Source organism: Zosterops lateralis (genome assembly GCF_965231275.1).
Source record: "Zosterops lateralis genome assembly, chromosome: 2".
Taxonomy (NCBI): domain Eukaryota; kingdom Metazoa; phylum Chordata; class Aves; order Passeriformes; family Zosteropidae; genus Zosterops; species Zosterops lateralis.
Window position 1 is genome coordinate 79,100,602 of NC_139763.1, and position 27,687 is coordinate 79,128,288.

At 42.0% G+C, this 27,687-nt stretch overlaps 1 protein-coding gene across 1 annotated transcript in view; it reads left to right on the forward strand.

Moving 5' to 3' along the window:
* MAML2 (mastermind like transcriptional coactivator 2) overlaps positions 1-27,687 on the forward strand; it is a gene marked incomplete at its 5' end in the record, with an annotated part of 210,309 nt that overhangs the window by 136,513 nt on the left and 46,109 nt on the right. The window contains one exon of the mRNA XM_083854921.1: positions 8,367-9,812. Coding sequence (XP_083711047.1) covers positions 8,367-9,812 — 1,446 coding nt within the window. The remainder of the gene's footprint in view (positions 1-8,366; positions 9,813-27,687) is intronic.

Below are 27,687 nucleotides of genomic sequence, written 5' to 3' on the forward strand. Positions count from 1 at the left end.
TAACAAATGCTCAGTCCTTCTTTGGACCTTGATGAGCTCTGACTCTCTCATGCAGTTCCTCAGACTCTATCCACTTTGGATAGAGTGTATCATTTCACTGGGATTGAATTTCTGCTGCTCAAGTTTGCTAAATAATCCCTTGATATGCAGTTAATCAGTTAGAGTCTTAATATATAAACTGTCATAATTTTCTCTTTTATTTGTCCTTTCCATTGTCCATTGCCTTCATAGGAGTAGCTTCAAAGCTCTTTAATTGTTGTTTCAAAACCCTCCAAAGCCATTGAAATTTTTGCCCGTTTTGCTCAAATAGGTCCAAATCTTGATGGGGTGTACTTGGCCTGTCTCCTGACACTGCATGTTTAAGCTGAAGATTTTGAAAAAGGCTCTTAAGTACTGCCCTTATTTACTGTCCTTAATGGGGTGACCATGCATGATGGGTGAGAGCCAGGGGGAAGATGCTAACACAAGTCAAACTCAACCATCAAGTAAGTGCAGCAATCTTGTAGGAGACCTCTTACCACAGGCCTGGATTTGATCCGAAATATCACTTCTCCACTGAAGTTTTTGGCAGAGGGTCAGGATTCCTTCCTTCTTAGAAGAAGCCAATTTGCCAGTTGCTCATTGAGTGTATTGGTTGATGCATGATGGAAGGGAGCTCTTGTTGACATGGGCCCTCCTTGTCCTGGCTGATAGAGTTTGATGCTGGAAGCATGACTGCGTAGTAAGCTGAAGGGATCTTTCTTTTCCAATTGATAAGTGGTGACTGTATCTCCTGTGAACTGTAATGCACCCTGAAGAAGACCTCGAGGCCAAACAGTTGACTTGAGTGTCCTGTGTGATGCATTGATTTACAGGAAGAAAGAAACAGTCTAAATATTTCCTTATTTTCCAAGTCTGGATGGAGGGCTACTGTCTTCCTCCAACAATTGAACTTTTGATAATGGAGTATTGCTTAGACAGGTAATAAAAGCCCGCACGTGGGCACGGATATGTGCTCTAATGAGCCTACAGAGCGACAATTTGGAAGCAATGCTGAGAAGAATAACAGGACCAAACTGCTCTCAGCAGTCTTTCCTTAGGTGAAATCTGCTGTGCTATTGATCTCTAAAAGGCAAAATCAAATCAAATAACAGCAGCCACATTTTTAAGGATTAGGAGCTTCCTGTGCAAGACAGTATGTGTTTTTAATACCTTAAGCTGACTTATGAAACTGGTAAACAATGTGGAGGGTTGTATTGGATGACCTCTTTTACATGCCTGATCATCCTGTCAACATTTATAATGCATTTGATATTTCCTTCTCATCAGGACAGGATCAGTTAAGCAGTCCTATTTCCCAAAGCTCAGGTTGCATTATGCTTTGTTCCACATTTCATGGTAATAAATGCTGACATAAATTTCTGTAGATTTCACACAAAGTGATTGTTAATTTATTCATGGTTAAAAAGGATCATAAAAAAAATAGAAAGAAAAAAAAAGAGTAGAAAAGACTCCTCTAAAAGACAAATACACAGCTTGCAAGATAAAAAATACAGATTTTTATGCCTATTTGTTTTGCACACAGTAATGACTGCTACATTCTGATTAGCAATCTTGACCTAGTTAAAATGCTATTGTTTTTCTGTGTTCCTATTCTTCTAAAAAACTGTGACTAGACATGATATTTTATAATCCATCAGATGTAAAATCTGCATTAAAAATATAATTATTGTGCTTCAGCAACCTGGACCAAAGCCCTGGCATTATGTTTCTAGGCAGTACACTAAATAACATGGAAGCATTCTTAGGTTGGTATGTTCAGTTGGCAAGATACATAATTTTTCCATAAGCAAAGGTAAATTGTGGGATTTCTAACGTACTGATTGCTATTCCAGCCTTGTTCCAGCTAATGAAAATTAAGTGGATCCTTGTCAGCCAAGAAACATCCTTATTTGTTACTATAAATTCAGTTTTAGTGGCACTAAACATTACAGTAAACAGGGAGGAAAAGTTATACTGCCCCTCTGTCAGCTTTATTATTTCCAGTGGTGCTTATGTCTAAGGATCAACCAGAGTCAGGACACCCTGCAAGAGTCAGGACACCCCTGCACAGACACCCAGATCAGAAGGAGAGGCAAGGGCAGTGGGCAGGTTTGGGATGGTAGAGCAAAATTCTCATGGCAGTAAACCTTAGTGCTCCAAGTGGTCCCTGGAGCTGGTTAGCTAAATAGGAGGGGGTGAGGCAGAGTGGGGGTGTGCAGTCTCAAGCTGCTGTGCTCACCAACAGTGTGGGGCTCAAGGCACCTGTGGCTCCTCCTCCTCAGGCTCAGAGAGAGCAGTTGATCCCCTTCTTATGATTACAGAGTGGGCAGCAGAGGACTCCTGGATCTGAGCCTCTGCAACCTGACTGGAGCAAGAAACATCTTCTGCTACCCCTGCACAGTTCTTTGCAGCCATGGAGGAGCCACCTTGTCCTGGCCATGGTGCTGTGAGGACACACCAGCTCTCTGGGCTGCTCTCCATTGTACACAGTGCCCAGGGCCTCCACTCCATCACTCAGTCCTGCATGAAAACTTAATGTTGCTTAAGTTCAGATCAGCATCATCCAGCAGACTGGACTTTGTCAGCTCAGAGTGCTAAAATCTCTCTGAAGCCACCTCTCATGCTTGAATCCTCAGCCATGTCAGGTAGATGCTGCAGTTGAAGACAAAAGATTAAAAATAAGTATACTTGTGCAGAGCAGAGAAAGTGAAGAGCAGAAGGGCTGGGGAAAGGTTCTCCAAAGGGGGTCACACTACCTAGATTTTCAGGAGAGACATCAGGGTAAAACCCTGATGTCACCTCCCAGGGTGTGGGAGGGAGGGGGAACAATGGATTTCAGATGTGTAGAAAAAGTGATAATAGTAATGGGAGCCCTCAAAACTGAGTCTGTAGTCAGAAATGGGCCTTGATGGTGCCTGTGTGATTGTGGCATTAGGACCTGTGCTGGCCCTAGAGGTGGCATCTCAGACATGTCCCCTCATCGTCCCGTGTCAGCCCCAGGGTGCCTCTGTGGCTTCAAAGCTGGCCATGGTGTGAGTCACCACGACCATCCTGTCTGGCTAAAGGGGTAAGAAAAAAAGGAGAGAGGCATCTGATCCTCCTGCATGCTGGGAGATGCCTGCAACAGGGAGGCTCTGCCCTGGAGAGCCCTGGTCCCTGCCTGGAGAGGTGCTCTCCAGATTGGCACAGCTCCAAACACCGCAGGAGGTGATACTGCTGGCAGCAAACACTGCAAAGCCACTATTTTAAGAAATTAAGAGTTGCTGTCATTCAGAATCAGGCTCTAAACCTCTAGGGTGGCTTGCTAGGTCTAGCCCTGCAATGCAAAGGTGCTTTCACAGCATAAATAAATATCATTCAGCATCTTATGCTCCTTTGGCAGGATTTTTTTCCCCCAGTTTTCATTGTTTGAATATTTTTCATGTTTTTCCTGTAATTCCTTCACCCTTTTGCTTCCCCAGCTACTTGGAGTACTTTGTTTACAGTGCAGCCATAGATACGGTGGACACATATTGTGAGAAAGTTTAGGTAATCCAAAATGACCTTTTCAAGTAGATTTGTTTAAAAGCACAAAATCTAGAGCTGTTTTTGTACTATCAGAAGTATCACTCCACAGTAACTGCTAACACTGCCACACTGCCTGCTTCACAGGGCAGGGTTTCACTCAGTAGCACCTTGGGAGTTTCATCCCTGTTGTTCCACCACACAATGTAAGAACGCTGCAAACCTTTGTAGGAAATTGTGAGAGTTGAGAGAACAAAGGAATCTTCCTTTTATGTCTTCCACGAAAAGGCTTAGTGGGGACTTAAGACTGTGGTATTTTCTCTATAGTTTCCTTGGGGTGTTTTGGCTCAGTCTTAAGTGTCCAGCCATAAACATTTCAAAATGTCAGTCAGATAGGCTACTGACATCTCTGTACAAGGCCTTGATCTGCAGGCACTATGGAGTTACTTGGGCAAGTCAGAGGGGCTGCCTGGGTTTTACTTGTCCTGAGAGCTGTGAAACAAAAGGTGCTGGATGGTTAGTCTAGGAGTTCTGTAGAGCACTGTGCTTTTTCCTACACAGTGTTAAATGAAATTAAGAGCAATTTCTAAGGGAAGTCCAACTGCAGAAGCTATATGAAATGCACAGAAAAAAGGACTTTAATTGAAAGTGAAACCTGATAGACTGTATTATTTCCTGCTGACACAGACAATTCTTTTCTTAGCCATATCGGATAGACCCTGTGGAAAGAAATATAAGGTGAATACATGTGAGAAATGTCAGAAATGCATCAATGTTGCGATAAAAATAATTGTTCAATATGGATATTTTGGAGAAAACAATCTCTAAAATTTCTCCTTGACAAACTGTGCTTTTGCACCAAAAACTTTTTTGTTTCTATTTTCCGGGGGAAAAAATGAGCCAGGAAAAAAGAAGTCGGCAAATTGCTCTGGTTTTAAATTTAGTAAAAAAAAAATCAACCAAAAGAAAGGTGAAGCAAAAACCTTTCCAATTTTCCAAAAGAGAAATTATTTGATACCAGGATTTGATGGGCCCTAATTATTAGCTCAGTGGATTTCTTCCTGATTTGGCCTGGTATCAGAGAGCATTAAAGAAAAAGCTGCCTCTCTTAAATTCCTTTAAGACTCTGAATAAGTTTTAAATTTAAAACTTATGTATGTGTCACTCAGAACAGGACATAGTATCATTTAGATCAAATCATGTCTAGAGTTTGCCCTCCGCTGTCCCCAAGCATTTTGTCCAGGAACAGTGCTGGGCTGTCTCTCAGAAATGATCTCCAGAGGCTCAGTTTTGACTTCAGAAGATCAATCATCCAGCACTGCCTTGCTGTAAGTGCATGAACTCACACTGACTCACCAGAGCCTGCTCAGCAAAAGGTCTCACAATAACACATGCTGCCAGGAAATGCCTGTGCTCTGTGATGGTTCATCCAGTGCTGCCCACCTACCTGTGGGATGGAGCTGGGCTTGGAGGGCTTCCTCCTCTCCCACTTACTGTCATGTCACTCTTTTCCCATCACAGGCCTTTCAGTATTACACAGCTCAAGCAGTTTGAGATGTGTAATCGCAAGCCTGTTTGATCTGAGGAATGTGCCTGTGTGTGTTACAAGAACTTTTGCTTTATGTTTACTGACCCAAATCAATCCTAGCTTGCAAATTGAAAGAGATGGAGCCTGAAATCTAGCAAGTTGGCTTGTTTGTTTTTTCCTTCTGAAGAGTCTGTGCTTTGCTGGGTAAAAAGGGCTTGAGTATTGACTTTAAGTCAGTAATTGTAAAATACGATCGTTAGAAAAATGCAAAGATTTCAGTGATGGAACCCTGGTCCTTTGTCTTCTGAAAACAAAAGAGGCATAATGCTGGGGCAGCAGTGCCCTGCAAAAGGCAACATTCAGAGAGGCTAGTGATGGATACTGCTCATCTTCCTGAACAAACACAGACTAGTCTGCTGAAGCCCTTCCCCTGCCCCAGGACATATAATTGGTAACAGCTCAGTGCAAAGAGGTAGAAGGGGCTTCATCCCTGTGGGCTGCTCACATCTTTCCCATGCCCTCTCCCTCCATGTCCTGAATTCATGGGGGATGTGAAATCAGGACTTTGTAGCAGCCTCAGTGAAGTCCCTGGAGTTCCCTGCACCTTTGCAGCCTCACTTCCTCTCATTTCTGCTTTAAGGTGTGGACATTGTTGAATGATGGTGTTGACAGCATTCCAAGGGCTATGTTTGCTACATTTTGGGGAGACGTGATAAGTTACCACTTGTTATTCCTTAGAAAAGTACAGTGCCATTTTTGGTAGGCACTGGAGCAGATGTCATGAAACCAGGAGTCCTCCAGGCCATGTTAAGGGCAGGGGTGCTTGGTTAAGGGATGTGTCTGGAGATCTTGGCACTCTGCCTGGCTCTGCTGCTGACTTGTGTGTGGCAAACCACTTCCCAGCTCACTCCCGTCTGCTCACCCACCTCACCCTGCTATCTGCTGGAAGCTACTTCAAATGCAGGAGAAAAGCAGGTACTACACACAGCACAATGTAACAGCTGCATTTTTATATATGTCAGAAAGCTTGGTGCAGGTGCCCTGAAAATGTGGAGTTTTTTAAACAGGACCCTCTGCTTCAAAATGTCAAGCAAACCCAAATTAACTCAGAAAGTCATATTAACCACATAAAACATGTACATATGCAGGGAATGTACTCTTCATTATCTGTTCAGCCTTTCTGTCAGCAGCACATCTGAAGGCAAAATGCGCTGCCAAGTCATGTATTCTAATGACCTGTGGACTTCCCCATTTCCCAGGAAGATGAATTTGGGTGTATGAGCATGGTTTCTGATAAACAAGCTGACATGAAAAATGATGGTAAAAGGAAGTGCAACTTACGTTTTTTTTGTTCCAAAGGAAAGTACAGTGACTCGTGTCAGAAGGAACATGCTAACCCAAGACAGTCTGTGCTCTTTGCAGTGATCACCCAAACCTCTACCCAGTGAGGGACACCTAATGACAATTAATTATCTTGCAGACACACAGTCTGTGGACTTATACAAGTAGACATCAACGTGTTTGGGCTTATGAAAACATGAATCTGTGATTTAAAAGCTATGCTGGAAAGTTACCTTAAAATATGTAATTGGATTTCCAGTGTCAGAGCGAGAAATTACAAAGTTTATTTTTAGGGGCTAAACTCAGTGACCTGATGATGCAATGGAAGAAAAGGTGGATTTGGAGGAAATATGTATTTCTCAGTCAAACTCTTTTCAAGCAATTAATTGATGTTCACACCAGAATAAAAATTTTCACATCTGGAGTTAGCTGGGAAGAGCTTTTACCTATAGGTAAGCCTGGGAAACTGAGGGGCATAGAGACCACAATAGAACGGGCCCATGGACTTCTCTACATGAAACACCATGATGAAAATAATGTGACTGGAAGATCTCATAAATCATCCTTCCTCACTTAACTGGAAAATTAGAGTTCTCAGTTCTCTGTGCCCTTTGCAGCCTCCCAAGGTATCACAGTTTTTACGGGCATTATTTTCTCACTGGCACACACAGGTATTTCTCAGATGACATTGTCTTTGTGCCTCCAGGGTCACTGCACTTCTGCCCAAGTGCAGAAAGGCAGAAGATGAGCTGTGTTTCACTGCTTAGTTTCCTGGCATTGCTCATGGCAGAAACAGGGAGAGTGTGTGCTGGCTCTGCAAGGGCTGCACGTGCACGTGTCTGCTCCTCACTGCACACCCCTTTGGTCACAGAATCATAGAATCATTAAGGTTGGAAAAGACCTCTAAGATCAAATGTACAGGGCTAAATATAGGACAGCTGCCCTTGTTTTAAAGTGATCTGTTCTTTTATGAACTGTGTTCAAAGCAACTCTTCTTGAGGGCATCTGCATCTTACTTGAGGGTGTACGTACCAAGTCCAAGCTTTTCAGCTCATAGGACTGACATTTCTGTTTTCTCTGTGCAGGATGGGAATTAGTGTGTACAACCACAGCAGATGAGTAGATCAGGCAGACAGAGCCATGAACCTCTTTTCCTTCAGTAGGCCCACAGGGCTGGCAAGCAAATGGAAGTATCACTGCAAATATTAAAGGAAAAGGAAATAGAGTTACAACTCTCAGAGCAGTGTTGAGAAGACTGTATGTTTTGTAAGGGATGATTCAGGACATAAACAACAAGGCCTTAATGTATTAATAGGTATCTTTGGGAAATAATCTGGCAGTACATCATGGGCCAGACCCTTGGCTGACATAATCTGACATGGCTCCAGTGAATTAATTCTGTTTTCAAGTTAACATCTAACATTTTAAATGATACACATCTCTGGCCAGTATAAACCTACATGAGGTCAGGATACCTTGATCTTGTGTGCACCATTATAATGTGTTTAAGGACTTTTGGACTCTACAGGTGTCAAAAATGTTTATTTGAACATTGAACTGAAAACCTGCAGGGCTGGACAAGCCCAAGGGTGGATTTCATGACTGCATTTGTCTTTCCTGTCTAAAAGTATTTTAGATCTGTATGGCACAGCTAGATTGGAGTAGATCTGGAGCAAAGAGGCTTTACCAGCTGTAGCTCTGTCTACCTCCCTCCCTCATCACACCTGTGAGGGGAAGGGGGTCTGTGATGAGCAACAGAAATGCTGATGGCAAGGGTGGTGATGGCAGGGAGACTCACCACTTAATGCCTATTTGCCTGCAGTTCTGCACCACTTCATTGATTTTAAAAAAAAGCCTAGAGGAGCTTTCTGAACTAACCAATGCTTGCCTGTCTCTTGCCTCTAGCCTTTCAAGCAATTAATTTATTTCTTTCATATCATCTAATGTTTTTTTTTGTGTCTGCTTCTTTCAGCTCCAAGGCTCCTTGAAGAGAAAGTTGGTGGTCAATCTGTCACCTGTCAACAAGAGGCCCAATGGTGTTTCAGAGAGTTCTTTCCTTGACATTAAGAGGATAAGAGTAGGTGACAATATCTCAGTGGGACAAGGTGGACAACATGTTAACAACTGCCAAAGCCAGTCAATGTCAGGAACTATGACTGTGGGCCAAGGATCACAAAGAAAGGCCAGCAACTTAGCAAACAATACCCATGCTAGTGGGAATGACATGTTTAATATGACTTTGAAAGAGGTAAAGAAAGAACCAGGAGAAACAATGTCTTGCAGCAAACACTTAGATGGCCAGACATCCCACGAGAACATGTTCCCTAACAGATATGGGGAAGACTCATGGGACCAAATGGATCTTGAACTTCAGGAACTGTTTAATGAACTGACTAATATATCAGTGCCACCAATGAGTGATGTGGAGCTCGAGAATATGATAAATGCCACAATAAAACAAGATGAGCCATTCAACATTGACCTTGGGCAGCAGAACCAGAGGGGCCCTGTGAGATCTTTGCAGATGGATAAGATGGTGATAAAAAGTGAGTATGCAGCAGGCATGAATCAGGTTCCTGTGGGCTCCCCACAGATGAGGCCTTCTTCTACAGGTCCAGCCTTCACTATGGCTACCACTGCCATGTCTGCCTCCTCACCCATCCCCTCGGTGCCTCAAACACAGGTGTCGCAGGTTTCCTCTGCGTCCAGCCGGCCATTGCCTAACTGGCAGGAGGTGTCTCATGCACAGCAGCTCAAGCAGATCGCAGCCAATCGGCAGCAGCATGCCTTGATTCAGCAGCAACAGCAGCAGCAGAACCAGACAGCCAACTGGTCCACTCTGTCTCCATCAGGACCTTCCCCTGGACCCTTTGTGCAAGAGAAAATCCCCAGTCCCTCTTTTCGCCAGCAGCAGTTCAGCCCACAAAGCTCAGCAATGCTTGGGGTACCAGTGAATGGAAACCAGACAAAAGGGATGAACAATTATGTTTATAAACCAACCACTCCCCAGAGCAATCCTATGGACATAATCATGCAACAGAAGCCTCAGGACCTCAACAGAAACTTTATCAACAGTGCTCAGCCACCTCTAGAGCAGCATCATGGCAACACAAAGCCTTTGTTTCACTTTAACTCAGAGCAAGCAAACCAGCAGATGCCTTCTGTTTTGGGTTCCCAAAACAAGCCTGCCCTTCTGCACTACACCCAGCAGGCACAGGGTTCAGCTCCCGTGCAGCAGCCACAGCAACAGCAGCAGCAACAACCGCAGCCACAAACTGCTCAGCCTCTCTCAAACCAGCCTGTCCAGAGGCCACCTAATGTAACCCTAGCAATGCAGCAAAAAATGATGCTTCAGAAAATGCAGCAAAGCCAGCAAATCTCAGGTTTGCAGTATCCAGTCTCCCAGCAGCACAGACAGGTAAGACAAATTCTTCCTTCTTTGTTACAGAATCGTTCTGGTCCAAATAATAAAAAGGCTTTTCCAGCCTGGCATCATTCCTGCAGGAGATGTGTCTTGGTGGCACTTAATCACCCTCTCAGCATGCACTTCTGCAGAGCTGGTGATGGCACCTTTAGCACCTATACATGTATATCATGTATCACATTTAGAAGAAGCACATACTCATAACACTTTTCATGCAATGGAATGAAAATGTCACTGCTATATATTATGTAGGTACTTGTCAGAAAGGTGAGATAGTAGGGCAGATGCAAGCGTATTTTGGACTTTCACCTAAGTTTTCTAGCTTACAAAAATTTAGGCTCTTTTGAAAGTCAAAATTTTCATGAATTCCTATGTTATCTTAGATAATATGTTTTACAGTGTTAATTTTTATGCCATCATTTTTCTCAGGGAGGCAGGGTTATGAAATTCTGTTTTTAGATATCTTTTGACTGATATGACAAAAAATACTGTTTGCACATTTGCTATCGCTTTGGCAAAGAAAAACTAAGATTTATCTGTGAGCTTTATAAACACCCATCACACTTCTGGGAATATTCTGTGGATAAAATATATGCTTAGAGATGAAGGAGAAGGTTGCCACAGATATGTCTGCAATTATATTCCATGTGGCCAGCTCCCACTGTGTTATCATGAGGCAGTACTCTGACAAGATCTGCTGTGGTAGCTTAGCTGTGCTATGCCAAGTCGCTGTGCACCCAGGTCTCAGATCCCAAGTTTCAGAGCTGCCAATCAAAGTGAGAATGTGCAAACTCATGGTACCTTAGAGTCTGGAAACCAGGTGCAAAAAAAGTAAAACATACTTGACCTTAGAATGTTTAGGCAACTCTGAGTAGTTCAGGTGGGATTTTGTCTCAATATATTTAAAGGTATGGAATTGCAGTATAGGTGTGGAGATAATCTGTAGATGTGAAAAAAGCTATGAGAAGCTAATTGAAAAAAAAAGAAAGCCTAAGTTTTCCATGGACTCCCAGAAAGTAGCACTGTGAACGAAGCATTCTGAGCTGGATTTTCGTCACCAAACTGGGTGAACCAGCTGATGCTTTAAAAAGAATAAATACAGTTGTATGCCTGCGCACCTTTCTCCTTTCAACTCTTTTGAATTTCCTGACCAATAACCATGACTTACTCCAACAAGTCCCTTAGCAAGAAGTACCAGGTGAAACCTATGGGCAGGTGTGAGGACTTGCTTTGTTGAAAGATGCTGTAGAATGAGCATTTGCAGGATGCAAGCAGTTTTGCCATTTTATGGGAGGTGTCTGCAAGCTGTTCCTCTTCTTCTTGAGCCACTGTGTGCTGCTCTCTTCTTAGGTGCATTTCCCCATTCTCTTAATAGATTGGCAGACAGATGAATTTTAACAGTTCCTTCATTCAGCCATGATGAACCTTCCAGCAATCTGTCGTCGCAGGGGAGACAGGCAAGACTTTTGCAAACACTACTGTTTTTCTGAAAAAATTTGCAAGGTCACATTCTAGAAAGGCATAAAAACATGAGAGCAACTCTGCTTGAGATAATGTTTACTACTTGCTCTATGTCCTCTTGGGCTGCTGCTCAGGGAGGCCAGCCAACAAGATTGGCACCTCAGCCCTAGTAGAATTTGCAAGATTTACCATGAGTGTAGCAGGATTTCTCACCCGTGCAGCCACAAGATCTTTGGTTTAGGAAACTTGTCCTAAGTGAAATTTCTTGAGTACCAAACTTTAGATCTAATTACACCAGGGAAGGGGTTTTGCCTATCATCACAGACTTTTCTGCCAACTAATTTTCCAATGTTTCTTGTCATCCGACCACTTCCCACAGCTGTTTCTGCAAGATGTGGCTATCTGACCCAGAGCACAGTTGAGAATCCTGGAAGCTTTTTAGACACAGATTACAGGGCTTTTTCAGTAAAGATGCTGTTTTTTCTATGCTCTAGAGAGATAACTGGATTTCTTTAGAGATCCTTAGCAGTTGTTCCAAAGTGCTGATGAAGTTCAGAACATCAATTATGTCTCTCTCAATTAGAGTATTTTGTAGTTGCTAAAATAATACTTAGAAATACAATTAGTTCATAAATCACAGGGTTTTTTTAAAGGTTTGAACATAACTGTTTACCTGACAGTATTTATGAGTTCTTTGGACCCTTTAGCACCTGCCTGCGCTGCTGCAAGTGCCCACAAACCCCTTGGGCAGGGCCTGCTTGCCACATAAATCTGGATATTAAATCAGAGGGGGAGGAGACACTGCCAGTATTATCTTCCAGTAAAGACAACAAAGGTCAAAGTGACCTTGTGGGTCGACTGCTGATGATTTTAGCAATGGGGACATCACCTCATTTAGGCTGCACGGTCTGCTTTCCTGAAGGATCATCTCCCACCTCTGAGTATTTCTACACATCATTAAAAGTAATGCATGATTAATTACCAGCATTTACTAATTAACTTCATGATTAATATTTATTTTACTCATGCTCTATTTCTGCATGAGGAATCAAGATTTGATTCTGCTTGGTATCATTCAACTCCTCCTCGGATCATTATAGGGACCATCTCACTGCAGTGCTTTGTAGCTGGTAGTGTGAGGGCACATTCATAAAGGACTGCTGTGACACTGCCATCAGAAATCACTCACTGGAACACTATAAGTTAACATTTTTAGCAAAACTAGCTCACCCTCTGGATTTTTGCTCCCCAAGCTTTAAGATTCCCAAAACCCATCCGAGCTTGGTTTTATCAGTCCAAACGGGCTAACTGGAAATGTAAGGCTTATAATTTCTCTGCTTGTCATATTCCCTTTGTGTCAAATTGAAATAAACTTACAGAGCAATTTGCTAATTAGATGTCTTTTGCCTCTAGGGAAAAGTCATAAAAATGATGGAAATCATCTTGGTTTCCTGGAAGGTTGATCTGAATGAAGGGTTTGTTTGCCTCTCTCCTTTATTCTCCATTGTTCTGAGAGTGATTCCTTCCTTTGTCTATCTGAATGCAGTATACACATAGTCATGAAAAAAACTCATAAAAATTCAACACTTTCTTTGTTTAGGAAATAATTAGAATCTCCAGATTCTGTACAGGTTTAATCAGGTTTGTGATACTTCTACAGAATCTCAGTTGAAAATCTGTAACAGGGCCTGGGTAGAAGTCTAGCATTTCCCTTTTGAAGGAATGTAGTCCAGTCAGAGAGAGATGCTTCTGAAGTAAGACTTGAGGTTTTTGAACTGAAGACTTGATGTTTTTATCTAGTCCAAGAAATTCCACACACATTTTCAAAGTTTTTGATCAGCCATTATACTTGTTCAATAAAATCTATTTTTTTTCTGCGAAGAAGTAAAAAAACCCCAACAAACAAATAACCAAACAAATGAAATCAACAACAACAAAACCCCTGTATCTACTAAATAAAATATTATTTATCCCCTTCTCTTTTTGACCTAAAGCCAAATTAAACTCAAGGATTTCAAGCTGAATTTTTCTCCAATTGTTTTTATTCAACTTAATTTGCTCAAGGGAAGAGAGAATAGAAGGCTGAGCTCATGAGAACAGGAACCCTAACAGAGCAAGGGCACTCCATCTGCTACATGTGGGCATGTGTCCTATTTAGTCTTGGCTTTGGAGGCAAGGATAACACAAAGGATTGTGAGAGCTTCACCCCCTCACTTTACATGAACAACCAGTAGTCCATATTTTTAAGGCTCTGGAAGCATCAGTGTAGATACAACCCACAAGAATGTTTGCTTGTGGAAAACTCAGGGCCTTGTTAGTCCTTGTTCCTTAAGAATTGCTTTGAGGATGGGATCACCTTCTCCTTTTTCACATCTCTACACTCTTTTTCAGTAACCCAAGAATAGTGATTAGTCACAGTTTAAGTGGTGGTGGTATTTGCCCTTACTCATCCTAATTGGAGTCCACCTTAGACCATTTTCTTTACCAGATCTTAACAGGCTCCTTTTGAGTCCAACCAGTCTTCCTTCCTACTGAATACTGAGCAGTCCCTTCTCCAGTACCAGCTCCTGGCATGTTTTCCCTGTAGGGCCACTGATCAGCCCTGCACCAAGGGATGTGCCACCACAGAGGAGCTCTGGGTGCTGATGTGACTCTCCCTTGCAAACCATTCCATTACACCAGCCCTTCCAGTGCCCACAGCTTAGTATGTATTCATTATCTGAAATATCTATTCATTATTTTCAATGGACAGAGATGGTATTTCAACTGACCTGGCAGCTCTGCAGAGATCCTGAAACAGCTTCTCCTCTCATTTTCTCCAGTGCAAACCCAGGGAAATTTCAGGAGATTGTAATTGAACTTACAGCAGCATAAGAGAAGCAGGATATGACCTTCTATCTTGTTTTTTTAAACCATGGGCACCATGTGGATTCAATAAAAAGTATATGTTAAACTCTCAGATGGTTAGGGTGCTATGTGAGGAAGAAGCACCAGGACCAAAAAAAAACTAATGTCTTTTTTAGAAGTGCAAATATAAAAAAACCTCTTATTACCATTCACTGCTGAGTAGTAACTTACATTTCTAATTTAGCCCCTGGAATTTCTGAAAGAAAATGGGTCTTCTCTATAAAAAGAGTATTTTCCTAAATTTCTGTGTTTACCACTATGGAAGAAAAGAAGAATACATTTTGATGAGGCAACCTCTCTCCTTTCAAATGTGAAGGAAGTATTTTACAAATATTTGTGAAATTAAGAGAGAAAATCTAGAGTAACTTCTGGTAATTGGTACAAACCAGGACTTGAATTTGACTTAGATCATAAATAACAACCATTCCAGGCTTTTGGAATCTGTAATAATAGAAACTGTTCCATAGTGTAAGAAAATAACAATGTGACCTTTCTCTCAAAGCTCTCTATAAAAATAATATTTGGATGACAGCTTTTCTTGATAGCTCCATTTTGGTCACATTCCCTCGTACAAGGACTTCTGAATTAAATATTCTGGATAAAAACTTGAGCGTGTCCCAATAACCACCATCAGTTGCAGGGTCATAGCTGATTTATGAACATGAAACCAGACAAAAAATGTCATAAGTTCCTGCATTGTCATTATGGACAGTTTTCTTGGTTGTGCCTTATATCATTCATGCTCAGTTTGCTGAACAAAACACATACACAGTCCCACTGTGGACAGTCAGTCCCTGAGGATATTGTAATTCAAAGTCTCAGAGACACTCCAAGTTCTGTAATGTTTCTTGAACTCTTTTCATAAAGCTTTTACACTGGAAGAATAGTAGATTATTATCCATGGTCAAATGTTTCTTGGTTGGGGGATTTGGGAGGTAGATGAGATAGTTCCTGAGGTCTCTTTTGACCTACTTTTTGAAGGTACTTCCATGAAGGTACCAATGAAAAACATCACTGACCTTCCCTGGATGAATTCTTTGCTAATGTCAGCACACTTGAAGTCTCATTCATTATCTATTAACATTGTGAAAGTTCCTGGGAGATCCACTGAGAGGGCGAAATGTAATCCTGTGAAGAACTGTATAAACTCAGATTAAAAATGGCACCTGTTTCAAAGGGACAGCATTGATCTTACTTCTGTAAGATCAAAGATAAGATGGGTATTATGGAAAGAATTTGATAGATATGAACTTCTCCCTGCCTGCAGGTCTTGAGATGTTGATTTGAGAACTGCAGTGATCCAAGAGACCCTTCATAACTCAGTCAGTTGTCTTGGATGACAAGACAACAGGGGGAAAAAACGCTGCTGTTGGGGACAGAGGGTACAGTAAGGTTGTCAACTGCTTCATCCCCCTGATTATACTCCACCACCACCTGGAAGGCATGGGCTAGGGAAGGAAAGCAGAGGAACAGCCAAGATACTGAGTGTGTACATAGAAGATGATGATGGCTGCAAGGAACAAATGGCAGCCAAGAAGATCCACAGTGCTGGTGGCTGAGATTACAGTTTACAGGCCTGGGGTGTTAGGGTAAAGTAAGGAATCATCATCAAAACCAGGACATAAGTTTGTGCTTATTAGATTAACTGGAAAGGAAGTGTAACAGGACAAGTCTGAGATAAGGAACAGTGACGATTTCATGCTGACCAGAAGAAAAGGGGCTAGGGATGCTTCAGGTCTGGTTCTCTGCTAAGGAGCAAGTTAGTCTATCTTGACCTGTGAACTTGACCATAAAGTTATGATATCCATAAGGCCTTCTCACCTGGTTGAAGTGAGGGTTCCTGCTATTGCTGTGCATGCATCTGAGGCCAGAGTCAAGCCCTGAGTCAACTTCCTGCAGGGATTTTGGAAAGGCAGCCTGGAAAAACAATATAATTCCACAACCATTTGGAGCTGGCATGGTGAAAAACACTTTCCTGTAAGTTTTTACTTGTTTGTAGGCAATTTGTGAATACCTCAAGAAGTCAAGAAAAAAAAAAATTAACAAGCCCCAATTCTCCCTAGAGTCTTCCTATTATTTTAATTCCCCAAAGTGCTCAAGAGTGCTTAGTCTCAGTAATTTGTCTCTCTAGGGGTTCAAATGAAGGAATATTTTAATGGCAAATATTTATTCCTCTATTCAGCCACTTTTACTGCTGGTGTTTTTATGGTGGAGACCTGCCCCAGGCCACAGATGACTGTTGTTAAGACAGCAACAGACCTAGTAATGTTCCTTTAATGTGAGTTTTCACGGGTGAATTTACCATTTAAATGTGATGCTGTTCCAGAAAATCAGCCAGATGCTCCAACAGAACTATTCCAGAACCATCTGCCTGCTTCATTTGCTGCATGCCTGTTTCTGGTAATGTACACACACAGTGTAAGAGACAGTTTTTTCCCTGAAGAATTTATAATCTAAATAAGCAAGCCAGCCAAACCTTGGGATGAAGGAAATGTTACTGTATATTTTATATATTCTTGTATGTTTGGGGAAAGAAAGAAAGAAATAAGATGTCATTCAAAGCTGTTACACTCAATCCACAGGAGTTGTTGGAAATGCTCACCATTGCAGAAAAATCCTCTGACAGAGTCTGGAGTTGAACCAGACCCAATGAATCAGTAGAAAACACAGGAATTGAGGAAAATGAGGGACATTTATCCCTCTTTTTCATACCAGATATCTGTATTTCGTGTTAACTCCCTAAGCCTCCTTTGTAACCAGTGAGGAAGGCACACTGAGAGTACCCAAGCAAGGCACATAGTGGGGAATAACCTCTCTGCACAAGACTCTCAACACCCAGGAGCCCAGTTCTGCTGCTCTGCCTGAAAGAGGTGTGCAGACTGAAACTTGCTTTCACACACTGAGTTGTGTGGCAATATGCCAAAAGGGGAGGACTAAGGCTTTGGACTGTTACATGAGGTTTCACCGGGTGGAAGAGCTGATCTAAAGACTAGAAGCTTCAGAAAGGGGCAAGAAATCCTTCCCCACCCAAGCCTTGTATCCCCTTCTTCCACTGGCACCAGCTCTGGCACTTGTCTGAGCTCTCACAAGGCCAGCAGAGAACTATCCTTTTTCTCTCTGTGTAGGTTTTCTTCAGCTTGTGGGGTCAGGCAAAGCCAACACCAGCACAAAGGAAGTGGCAGGAGCACAGAGGTGGAGGCCAGAAGGAGAGATGGCCTTGCTTCTGCCAGAAACAGTGAGCTGTTAAACTCACCTCAGGTGGCTGGTGGTGGGGAACCTCAGCTTAGAGTGTGTCTGGAGGACTGGAAGGTGACAGCTCTCTGCAAGAGGGAGGCTGAGCATGGAAGGACGGGACAGGGAGAGGCAGGGAGCAGGAAGTTTAGTGCAAGGGAAAAAACCAGCCAGATGGGACTGGATCCAGAGTAGGGCAATTGGATGGGGTGGACAGAGCTGTAAGAGCAGGTGGTGAAGAAGTGAAGCACAGGAAGAGTGAGGGTCTGAGGGTAGGAAGAAGCCTGGAAGGCCATAATACAGAGTGCAGATTGGGATTGTGTGAGAGGGAATGAGTGAGAAGGATTGGGAGCTCCAGAGGAAAAAGCTGAGTGAGTGGATGCTGGTGGAGGGAGACAGAGCATCCATGGGAAACAGTGTGGGAGAAAATGGAGCAGAATAGGAGCTGCTGATACACAGGGGACAAGAACCTACAGTCCTTGCAATGGGGAAGTGGAAGATTGGCAACACTTAAAAACTGTTCCTGTATCTTATGCTGGGAATAATTGAAGGAACATATGGGCTTCATGTCCAGTAGTTCCCAAAGAGTCTACTGGAAGTCTTCAAGGATGGGCAGGAAATGCAGCCCTGAGCCCTTCAAATTGCCAGCTGAAAGGACACACTACACATTTCAGGCCATGCTGTTCATCCTGTCAGTCTCCATCAGTCAGGGAGACAGAATAAGCAGCGTATTTGCCCCACCGGGAAACAACTAATACAACCCTTTCTCTGGTTTTCTTCCTTCAGGGGACCCTGCAGCTCCTCCACCATCTCCAGCTGCAAGTGTAGAGATTGCATAACCAACTTATAGAACATGACGGAATAGAATATATAAAACAGTTTAGTTGGAAGGGAGCTACAATGATCATGTAGTCCAATTGCCTCACCAAATCAGGGCTGACCAAATATTTTATAATGTTCAAATGACTCTTAAACACTGACAGGCTTGGGGCATCAACCACCTCTCTGAGAAGGCTGTTTCAGGGTTTGAAGTTTCTTCCTACATTGCCAAAGATATACACAAGGAAGAATGATGGAGATTGGCCTTCTCAGGCCCTCATAAGAAGCTGTGTAATTCACCTTGGTTGAAAAGTTCCCCATGATTGACTGATGCCAAAATATTTGCAATAACCAAGGTGTGAAAATGAGGAAAGATGGTATTTTTGTGGATCCAATTTGTTATATAACTTGTAAGAGAGAGAGGGACTGTGAGGGCTTTCTGTAATTCTGTGAAGATGGTTTAGATGTACTTTCAGACTTTTCTTTTTCCAGTCTTTTCTATAATTTGCAGTGGTTACAAGCCGGGCCACAGCCCGGCTCCAACTGAGTGATGAATTACTAAAGGATTTAGTGCTTTGGTTCTAGTTAGAAAGGCATCCAACTTTATCCATTGCAGAACTAGATTTCTCCAAAGGACTGTTAACTGCAATCCCAGCTAAAGCAGGTTTTGCTGGGGTGACTCCAGTCTTGTCTGGTTTAAACTAGAATGGGAAAAAAAAATTTAAAAAAAGATAATTACTTTTTTCTTTCCTACTGGAACTGGTAAAAGACATGGGAAGACTGAGGGATTAGCAGAAGTATTGAGAGCTTCACAGACTAAGTGCAAAACAGAGTGGGTGGAGGGAGGGTGGGAGCAAATTCTGGCTATCCATCCTTAATCCAAAGCCGCCTGCTCCTTCCCAGGCTGTACTTCACTGTCATACACTTGCAAATTCACTCCAGGGATGAAAACAGACTAACTTTAAGCTTGTTCCCAAAGCTGCAAATTTGTCCCTGCTGGGTGTTAATTTAACTGCTTCCAGGGCACCAGGATGTCTACTGGTGTTCACTGGGCTTGCTTTCTTCTTTTTTTTTCCCCACATCTGGTGTTGTGAAAACTTCCAAGGCACCACACAGAAGAGTGATGAACTGACCACTTTTAACCCTTTCTGCAGCATGCTAAGTGTGCTACCTGTCTCTCTTCACTGTTTTCTCCCTACAACAGACTCCATGGGTCTCGTTATGAATGGGATCCATGAACACTTAAGTGGGTCTTATGAGTATTTAAGAGGCTGAGAATTGAGACTTTCTTCAGCTCCATCATTCTCTGTTTTTCCTGTGAACAAACCTGGCTTAACAGTAATAACTGGACTTCAAAATTTTCCAGCAGGAAGAAATGTATTTGGGACAGGGAGAGGTTTTTTTCCAAAATACTTATTTTTTTCCATTTGCTTTTATCTGGTGTTGCCACTTCCCAGCAGGGAGGGCGTTCAGTGCAATAGTTTCCCTCACATTATGGCAAGTGGTGGCCTTTTCCTGTTGGTTTTTGATCGCTGCCATTTGTTCACTAATGGCATTAACTGTTTATCTGCTGCATCAACTGAACCAGAGCAAATCCAGAACAATCTGGGTGTCTCATTTCCAGCCTTAGCTGTTGAACTCTACTTGGCTTTTGCCACTTGGTTTGCTTTCTGTCGAACAAGTTGTTTGCATGACCAGCTCACTTGTTTCACTAACATATTCCTAGCAACAGCATACAAACTGGCTTTTTTTATCTTTGGCAAGGAATTCCTTAAAAAAAAGCCAAAGGTACTCTTCTGTTTTGGCCTGTTGTGCAATGCCAGCCTCATGGCACAAGGAGCGTGCAAAGTCCTCTTTTGCTGTCTTGCTCTCAGCCCTATCATTACTGTGAATCCTGCAGCTCTCATCCTGTGTTTCCAGCCCACTGACTGTCCCTTCTCAGCCCTGCTTCCTCTTCAGCACCCAACTCTGGGGAGCTGAAACAGCATCGAGAAATATCTCACAGCCATGTGGGCTGCAGAACACAGTGAGAAAGCAGCAGCATCCATCACGTCTATGCAGGAGACTCAAGTGTGCCACAGTCCTTGATTTTGGCATTTTTTCTTCTTCACATAGGGCTTTCACTGCTGAGTTTATTTTTAAGAGAAGTAAATAACTCTTGATCCACAAATTACAGGCTTCCTTGGTAAACATGAAAGCTAGTTTGTGGGCTAAGTACAGCTGTGTCGTCAATATCTTGTTTCGTATTTGAAGTGCTATCAAGGCCACCCGTCCTTTTCAGAAGCACTTCTTGGGCCAAACTCCAGGGCCCCAGGCAGCACTGGAGCCATTCTTCATAAACATTTTCTATAGGCCTACATATATATATACTGTGTTAAAAAAATTACAAACCAAAACCAGGTTTTTAATCCTCCAGATATGCTACCTGGAGTGTTGGACTCACCATCTGAAAATACTAAGGAAAATGGGTTTTTGGAGGTACAAACATTCATCTCCCTATTAAAGCCTGATATTTTTAAAGCTGCAAAGTAGGACTTATGTGTCCATAGCAAAATTATTTATGCAGATCTTGAGAATGTTAATCCAAAAACCATATAGCTTTAACATATCCACCTCTGTTTTTCTTCTGACAAATTTTCCAACGAGTGCACCTAGTAACCACTTTTGATATTGGCCATAAGTAAATTTAGGCTGGAAATTAACAGCACATTCCCAATTGTTTGGCTTTCCTGAGGAGAATGCTGGTGACCAAAAATCTCACTGGTTTTAAGATAAAATTTAAAATAAATGTTAGATATGTCATAGCAAGGCACTCAGTTTAAAAATTAGATTCTTTTCTACTCCTCTGCTTTCACAGCAAAATACAAACTAGTCCTCTGACTGGCACCTACCTCATATGTCCCTTTCTTTGCTGGAACCAAGTGGGGATCTGTGGAGACCACCTCTAAGTGAAGAGGTGTAGATGTCCCATGGCTAGGGGCACCAGATAGACTTACAGGCATTTATTTGTACTATTCATTTAAATATACAGTCTGTTGTGAGGATTTCTTCCCTCTCCTCCTCCAAAAGAATTCAAATCAAATAGAAAGCTAGTCAGTTGGTACAGTAATTGTGTATAAATTTGCACATGAAACATTAATTAAAGTCAAGCTGTGGAAAAATTAAAAAAGCTAAAAGACCTTTGGACATTTCTGTGAAGATCACTGCACTTGATACCAGGGAATATAGAAATGTTTGGACTGTTTGCTCAAATGGGCACAATGTTAATGAATCATTTTAATCACCTTCATTATGTTCTTTCAAACAGAGGAGACTACTATACAAAACCAACGCTGACAAAACCAACATATAAAACCCAGAGGCAGTTGTGAGGCTGCTAATTAGATAACTTTGTCCTGATATTTGCATTTGAGCCTATGGATCTGGACAACATAGTGTGTTACTCTCAGGGCAAGAAACTAACATGTGGCTGCTGCCCCATGTCCTCTTGAATGAAGTTTCCAAGGTGCCTTTTGGTCTCTCTGTTCCCCAGGGTATATATTTGGGACAGTCATTATTGTGCTTTTCCCACATTTTTCTTACATATCTGGTCTTTTTGTGGCAACAAAACAATGCAGAAGCTGGAGTTATGCTATAAATGTTACTACTTAACAACGACAACAAAAAAAGACAGAATGCCCAGATTTTGTGTTATTTTAGTCATGCAAATGCTACAAGCAAAAACGAAACCAAATTGAGTTCATGCACAAATATCAGTAGGAACAGAGATAGTAGTGATAGCAGAAGTAATGAAATTATGTAATATATGCTAATTGTTTTCTATGCACTAATTCATCCATAATGCTTCTGTGAAGTGAATAACTATTAACTGTTCTTTAAAGGTAAAAAATTGAGATGGTGAGATCAACACTTTTTTCTAACACAGCTGGTGAAATGAAAGCATTTGCTGCACATGTGGTGCTTCTAAAAAGATGTCTTCATACAAGATAGATGAAGAAATGAGGAGAGATGAAGAGTTGAGGAGAGATGAAGTAGATCAGTATTTGTGAAAACAGGCCATCAATTGAAATGCATAAGTATGGCTTTAAATTTAGTCTTCCAAACAGGGTTGGATTCAGAATTAGCATAAACCTTGTAAGTTTTGTAAAATTTTTTTTAAATTAAAGTGTTTTGACCAAGCATTCTCCTGTTAAAACTTCGGGCAGGCAAACATTTCTACAAATCCCAAAGTATTTTGAGGAAACTTCCTTTTAAAGATTTAGAGGTTTCAGCAGGCAAAGTGGTCAGAATTTAATTTCATTAATATTTAGATTTGTATGGCTTAAAGCATTTTAAAAATTCACAGGTTTACATTCTATGCTGAGGGAGTCTGTATCTGTTGATATTCGTGTATGATGGAAATGAGCTCATGTACGCTACAGTAGAACCTTAGCACTTCACAAAATGACGAATAGATGCAAGGTAAGAGCTACACTTCAAATGTGGAGCACAAGAGAAATTGATTTCACGCCAAGGCTTCGGAATTTGCATCTCAACTATTTCATATATGTCTATTTACACAAAGGTGAATATATTTTCATGTGTGATGATGGCAACATGATTTTCATGTGTGAAGAGGGCAACTCTGTCCTTATTGAAATGTTAATCAAAATATTGTTCATAATTGCTATATTCCATAAACAACAGTTTAAAACAAAAGGTAAATTTAAATATTTTACTTTTCTAGCCAATGCTTTCAAATATTGGGTGGAAATTGGGTTTTTATTCTTTGTTCAGACTCAGGTCTGCCTTTTTGTGCCGTCAGTTCAGGATGTTATTGAGTTCCTGTGAGAAATGTCCTGTAGTGAATGAGAAGGAAACAGAGCCTGTGCTCACCTCAAATCCTCTCCCCAGTTTTGCTCAAAACAGCAATGTAGAGGGCTGGAGTCAGTGTGGTGGAAGTGGGAAGTGTGCACACCAACACACATGTATGTACATATACATATGGGATAATGCCTCCTGCACCTCTAGGTGTTTGCATCCCAAACAACCTGTGTGTCCATCTCAGGCAACATATGGCAGGGAAGAAACATCTTCCTGCAATTAATCTGAGACTTTTCAGACAATGAGTATGAGAGAGGACATACGGACAGAGATCATGAGCGACATAGGGAAGACAAACTGCAAAAAAATAATCACTGTCTCCCAGCAGGAAATTTGTAGGCACCTATTGATAGCATCAGGCAGCAAAACAAGCAGGAGGAAGGCATCTTATCCCTAATATCAGGGAGTACTTCCCGTAGGCATCTTTGCTACCCAACATTGTGCATACCAAAAGTCAGCATGGATTGAAATTTGGAGGTTGGGCAAGTTCGAAAGAAATATTTGCAGAGGGCAGTCAGATAGTATGATGTAGAGGCAAAGCTGCACTCAAAATACCTACGTGGCAGAATCTAGAAGATATATTGGACACAGTCCCAGTATATAGTGGTTCTGTTCCTACAGTCCATCTTAGAATATCCCTTGATCACTCTGGGGGTGACCACTATAACACACAGCTCTGTTTGGAGCCACAGAAATAAGGCTGCCTGATCACAGCAGAAAAGATTACTGATACAAAGTATGCCAGAAATGGTGCCTGGTTTGGGGGAAGTTCATCTTAGCCATGTTTCCTCCAAAGAATTTTACAATTACCTGAACTACAGACCCTCATTGTGGCAAGTACTTTTTTAACTTGATTGGTCTCAAGTTGACCTGTGCCATTTTGGCCCAGCAGCCCCAGACCTTGTGGAAGTGCAGGTACTGTTTTCTTTTCAGCTCTGGAGCAGGCACAGTGATGCCATCAGGAGCTGTGCTCCATGGAATGTTTTTTCAAAGATGGAAGCTCTAGGAGAGCTTAGCCTCCCCCAGAAATTTCTGCTGCTGTATGTGCTTTTTCTGCTGAAGTCTTTCAGGGCGAGTTTAATGACCGCTTTCACAGGGTGACACAAATATCCTAAGGAACACAAGCAACAGAAGGGAAATAGTGACTTTCAGCCATTTATACCTTATTCAAACTGGAATGGCATTTCATGAAGAAGCCAAAAGCAATAGTGTCAAGGCCTTGCTCACTTCCAAATGTTTCTTGCAAGAAATGAAATAAATTAGATTTATAAACTAATTATTGCACAATCCTCTTCAAGAAGAGTATGTAAAGCCACCATAATACTAATGTCTGCTTTTTGCAAACATTATGTTCAAAAGGCTGCTGTTAATCACTAGGATGACCTGGGGAAATATTGACAACAAAACCATTTACTCCTCCCTGCCATTCAGGTTCCTAAGCAAAAATTTTTTCTCTGATTCTGATTCAGGTGGAGATCCCCTTTATATCATTATGACCCTAGGAAAGAATTTTTAATAGAAGAAAACTTGATTACATTTTCAGATCACTTTGGATTTAGTGTTAATCCTAAACAAGGATTTAGTGTTAATAAGAATCAGGCCTTAGGTGTTCCAAACACTCTTTAAAAATAACATAACAATGTGCAAAGTAAACTCCGGTTATTAATTATAACTAGTAGTGTGAGCAGCAGCAGCAGTAAAGAAACCCAATATATCCATCAATCAACACTGTGGAAGCCTGTTTGTTTGCACTAGTTAGCGAGTGATGAATAGGTCCTCTGTGTAAAACATTCAGCTACAGTGTGAGAGGGCAATAAATTATGTTTGTTAATTTTGTATGCCATACATATAAAAATCACTAAAAATTATCACTACACTGTCATGGTGACAGAAAGGCTTGATGCTGTAGAACCTTTACACAGTGCTTTTTCATCTCCACAAGTTAAGGTCTCTGGCATTTCCTGCATTTCAGGGAATCTGATATAAAAGGCCTGGAGGAAGAATTTTACCTACTAATTGCTCAGGTTCCCAGCTGCCTCACTGAACTATACTTATCTAAATATGATGCTTCTAACTTATGCTTATAATCCCCGTTGCCTCAGCAGTCATAGGAGAGACAGGGACCTCCAGGGAATGAGTGACTCTGTCCCCCGGGAGGTGCCAAGAGGGGTAGTGAGATGTGTGGTGATGACAAGGGCAGGAGGGAAATGATGCCACAGCTCACCCTGCTCTAGAGAGCTGAGGCAGATGAGGTGGATGCCCCATCAGGGTGGTGAACAGAGAGGCATAAGCTCAGCTGTAGGGCCAGCCTGTGAGCACAGTCCTGACCTCTGAGAAACCAGAAAAGAGCATTGAGAGTTTGGTCCCTGTCTAAGGTGAAGAAGAAATTTAGACCTGGGCAGCCACCATAGACTATGCAGCCAATCTGCCTGGTATTTCACAGGCTGCTTTTCAAACTGCTTTCAAACCTGGGGTCAGTGGGCACAGTCTTTTAAGTCCAGGTTAGACTCTTGCAGTTTGGTTTGTCTTTATCCATGTGAGCTCTTTTCACTTTTGGCAGTGTGCTTTGGCCAGAAAAAAACTTTGCACACACACGATTCTGCTTCCCAGAAATTCTTCCCCTCTACTTAAGCTGGTTGACATTGTGTAGTGTACATTGAAGGAAGGTGCAAAGTCTGCAATAGCACTAAAGAGTGCAGGCAAAAGTGCATTTGAGTATTTTTTAAACCATTGTCACGGAGGACAAGGCAAGTTTGAAAAGCAATTCCACTTTTTGGAAGCTTGCTTTGCAGCAGTGTGTATTTCTCAAGTCATGGCAGGAAGAAAATGAGTCTAATGCATGAGATTGTTGCCCTGTTATTAAACGGCAGTGTAAAAACTGTGCTTACTTCCATGGGAATGAGGTTCTTTGCCAAAAATGAGATGCCTCAGCTCCCCCGTGGGACTTCATCCTAGTATGGAAGGAATGGAGGGAGCTGCTGTGAGCAGTCAGAGCAGATAGCAGGAATGATCATGCACATTTGTGGCAGCCTGTTTGTAAGGATGGAGGAGCAGCTCCACCCTTGGCAGAAGATGCAGCAAGCCTGGCACAAGGTGAGGCTGACAGATCTGCCTGGTGTCCCTGCCCTCACATGCCAGTAAATATTCCCCAAAGCACTGCTTGCTCTTTCCAGCACTTAGGTGTTGCTCCCACTTATACCTGGGCACAGATCAGGAGTAATCCCACTGAAACTCTCTTGCACTTTGCAGGCTGCTGTGACAGGGCAGAGTTCAACCTGCACACACAAGGCAGCACAGCATGGCATGGCAAACTGGACAGTCCCCTACAGGGGAAGATCAGGAAGGCTTCACTGATGGCAGCACTGAGCTTCATTCCCCAAAGCTACACAGGAGAAATGAATGTAAAAATAAAAGTAGTTGTGTTTGATTTGTTAAACACAATTCATTTCAACTCTCCCTGTCAGCAAAAAGTAATTTTTTCCCTAGCTATTTTTATTTTATCAGAAATGGGGAGAACTCATTAACACTACTGTTTTGAACTGTAGTTTAATAGAAGGCAGACTAACACAGTTCATTAAAATATGCATGTTTGATGTTTGAGGCACTGTTTGCAGAAATCCTTGGGGAAAGGATACTGTGGAGTTAAAATGATGTTTTTCATAGCCAAATGGCATAATCTCATTACCAAAGTTTTGTGATGAAGATGAAAGGTACAATTAGTAATTGCAAGGGATAAACAATTTTCTCTCCGTAACTGTCCTTATTACTCACGAATAACAGATCCAGCGTGGACTGTTACACTTCCTTCTCTTCTCTTTTTGTCCTCTTTCCTTTACCACCCACTTTGCTTATGATTCACCAGCAGTTTCTATGGACTGGATGTAAGGAATGAGGGAAATTTCTGTTCCCCTGTTTCATGGCAGAGGAACATCCTGAGGAGATACATTTGCAAACATTCAGCCTGGTGATGCAGATGTTGCTCAGGGGAGATAAAATTTTAAAAACTGAAATTCTTTTCCATGACTCTTATAGCTTTCTGTCAGGCTGCTCAGCACACTGCTCTGCAACTTCTTCCAGCTGGTGAGCCCACACTATTTCAAGGAAATCCACTGAACCAATATAGCAAATAGAAACCTTGTTTTCCTTGGTTATCCTTTGACCCTCAGAAGTAATTGGTGGCCTCCTGGGCATTTGATCTTATGCTGAAAACGGGATTTAGGAGATCTGGAGGAGAAAGGGTACATCTGCCAGAAAAGTACAGCTCTTTTAAAAATTTCTCTGACCACATTGTCTTTGGAGAGGGAAAAAATGGCCCTTACCTTGCTTGCAGGATATGGGAAAAATCCGTTTTTGCCTTTAGTTCAGTGCTGTTGTAACAGCAGTTGGAGTGGCCTTTGGGCTGTGTTCTTACAGAGAACTGAAATGAAACCACACAGTCAAAGCACTGGACCTGAGTGTGTTCTGGCAGACATGAATTTTACATGTTCTGGTGGACATTTTGCTGGGTACCTACTGGCAGCTTTGCTTCAGAAAGAAAGATATATTGCATTGTGGGTTTTTTCTGCTACTTTACAACTAGCTTGTCATA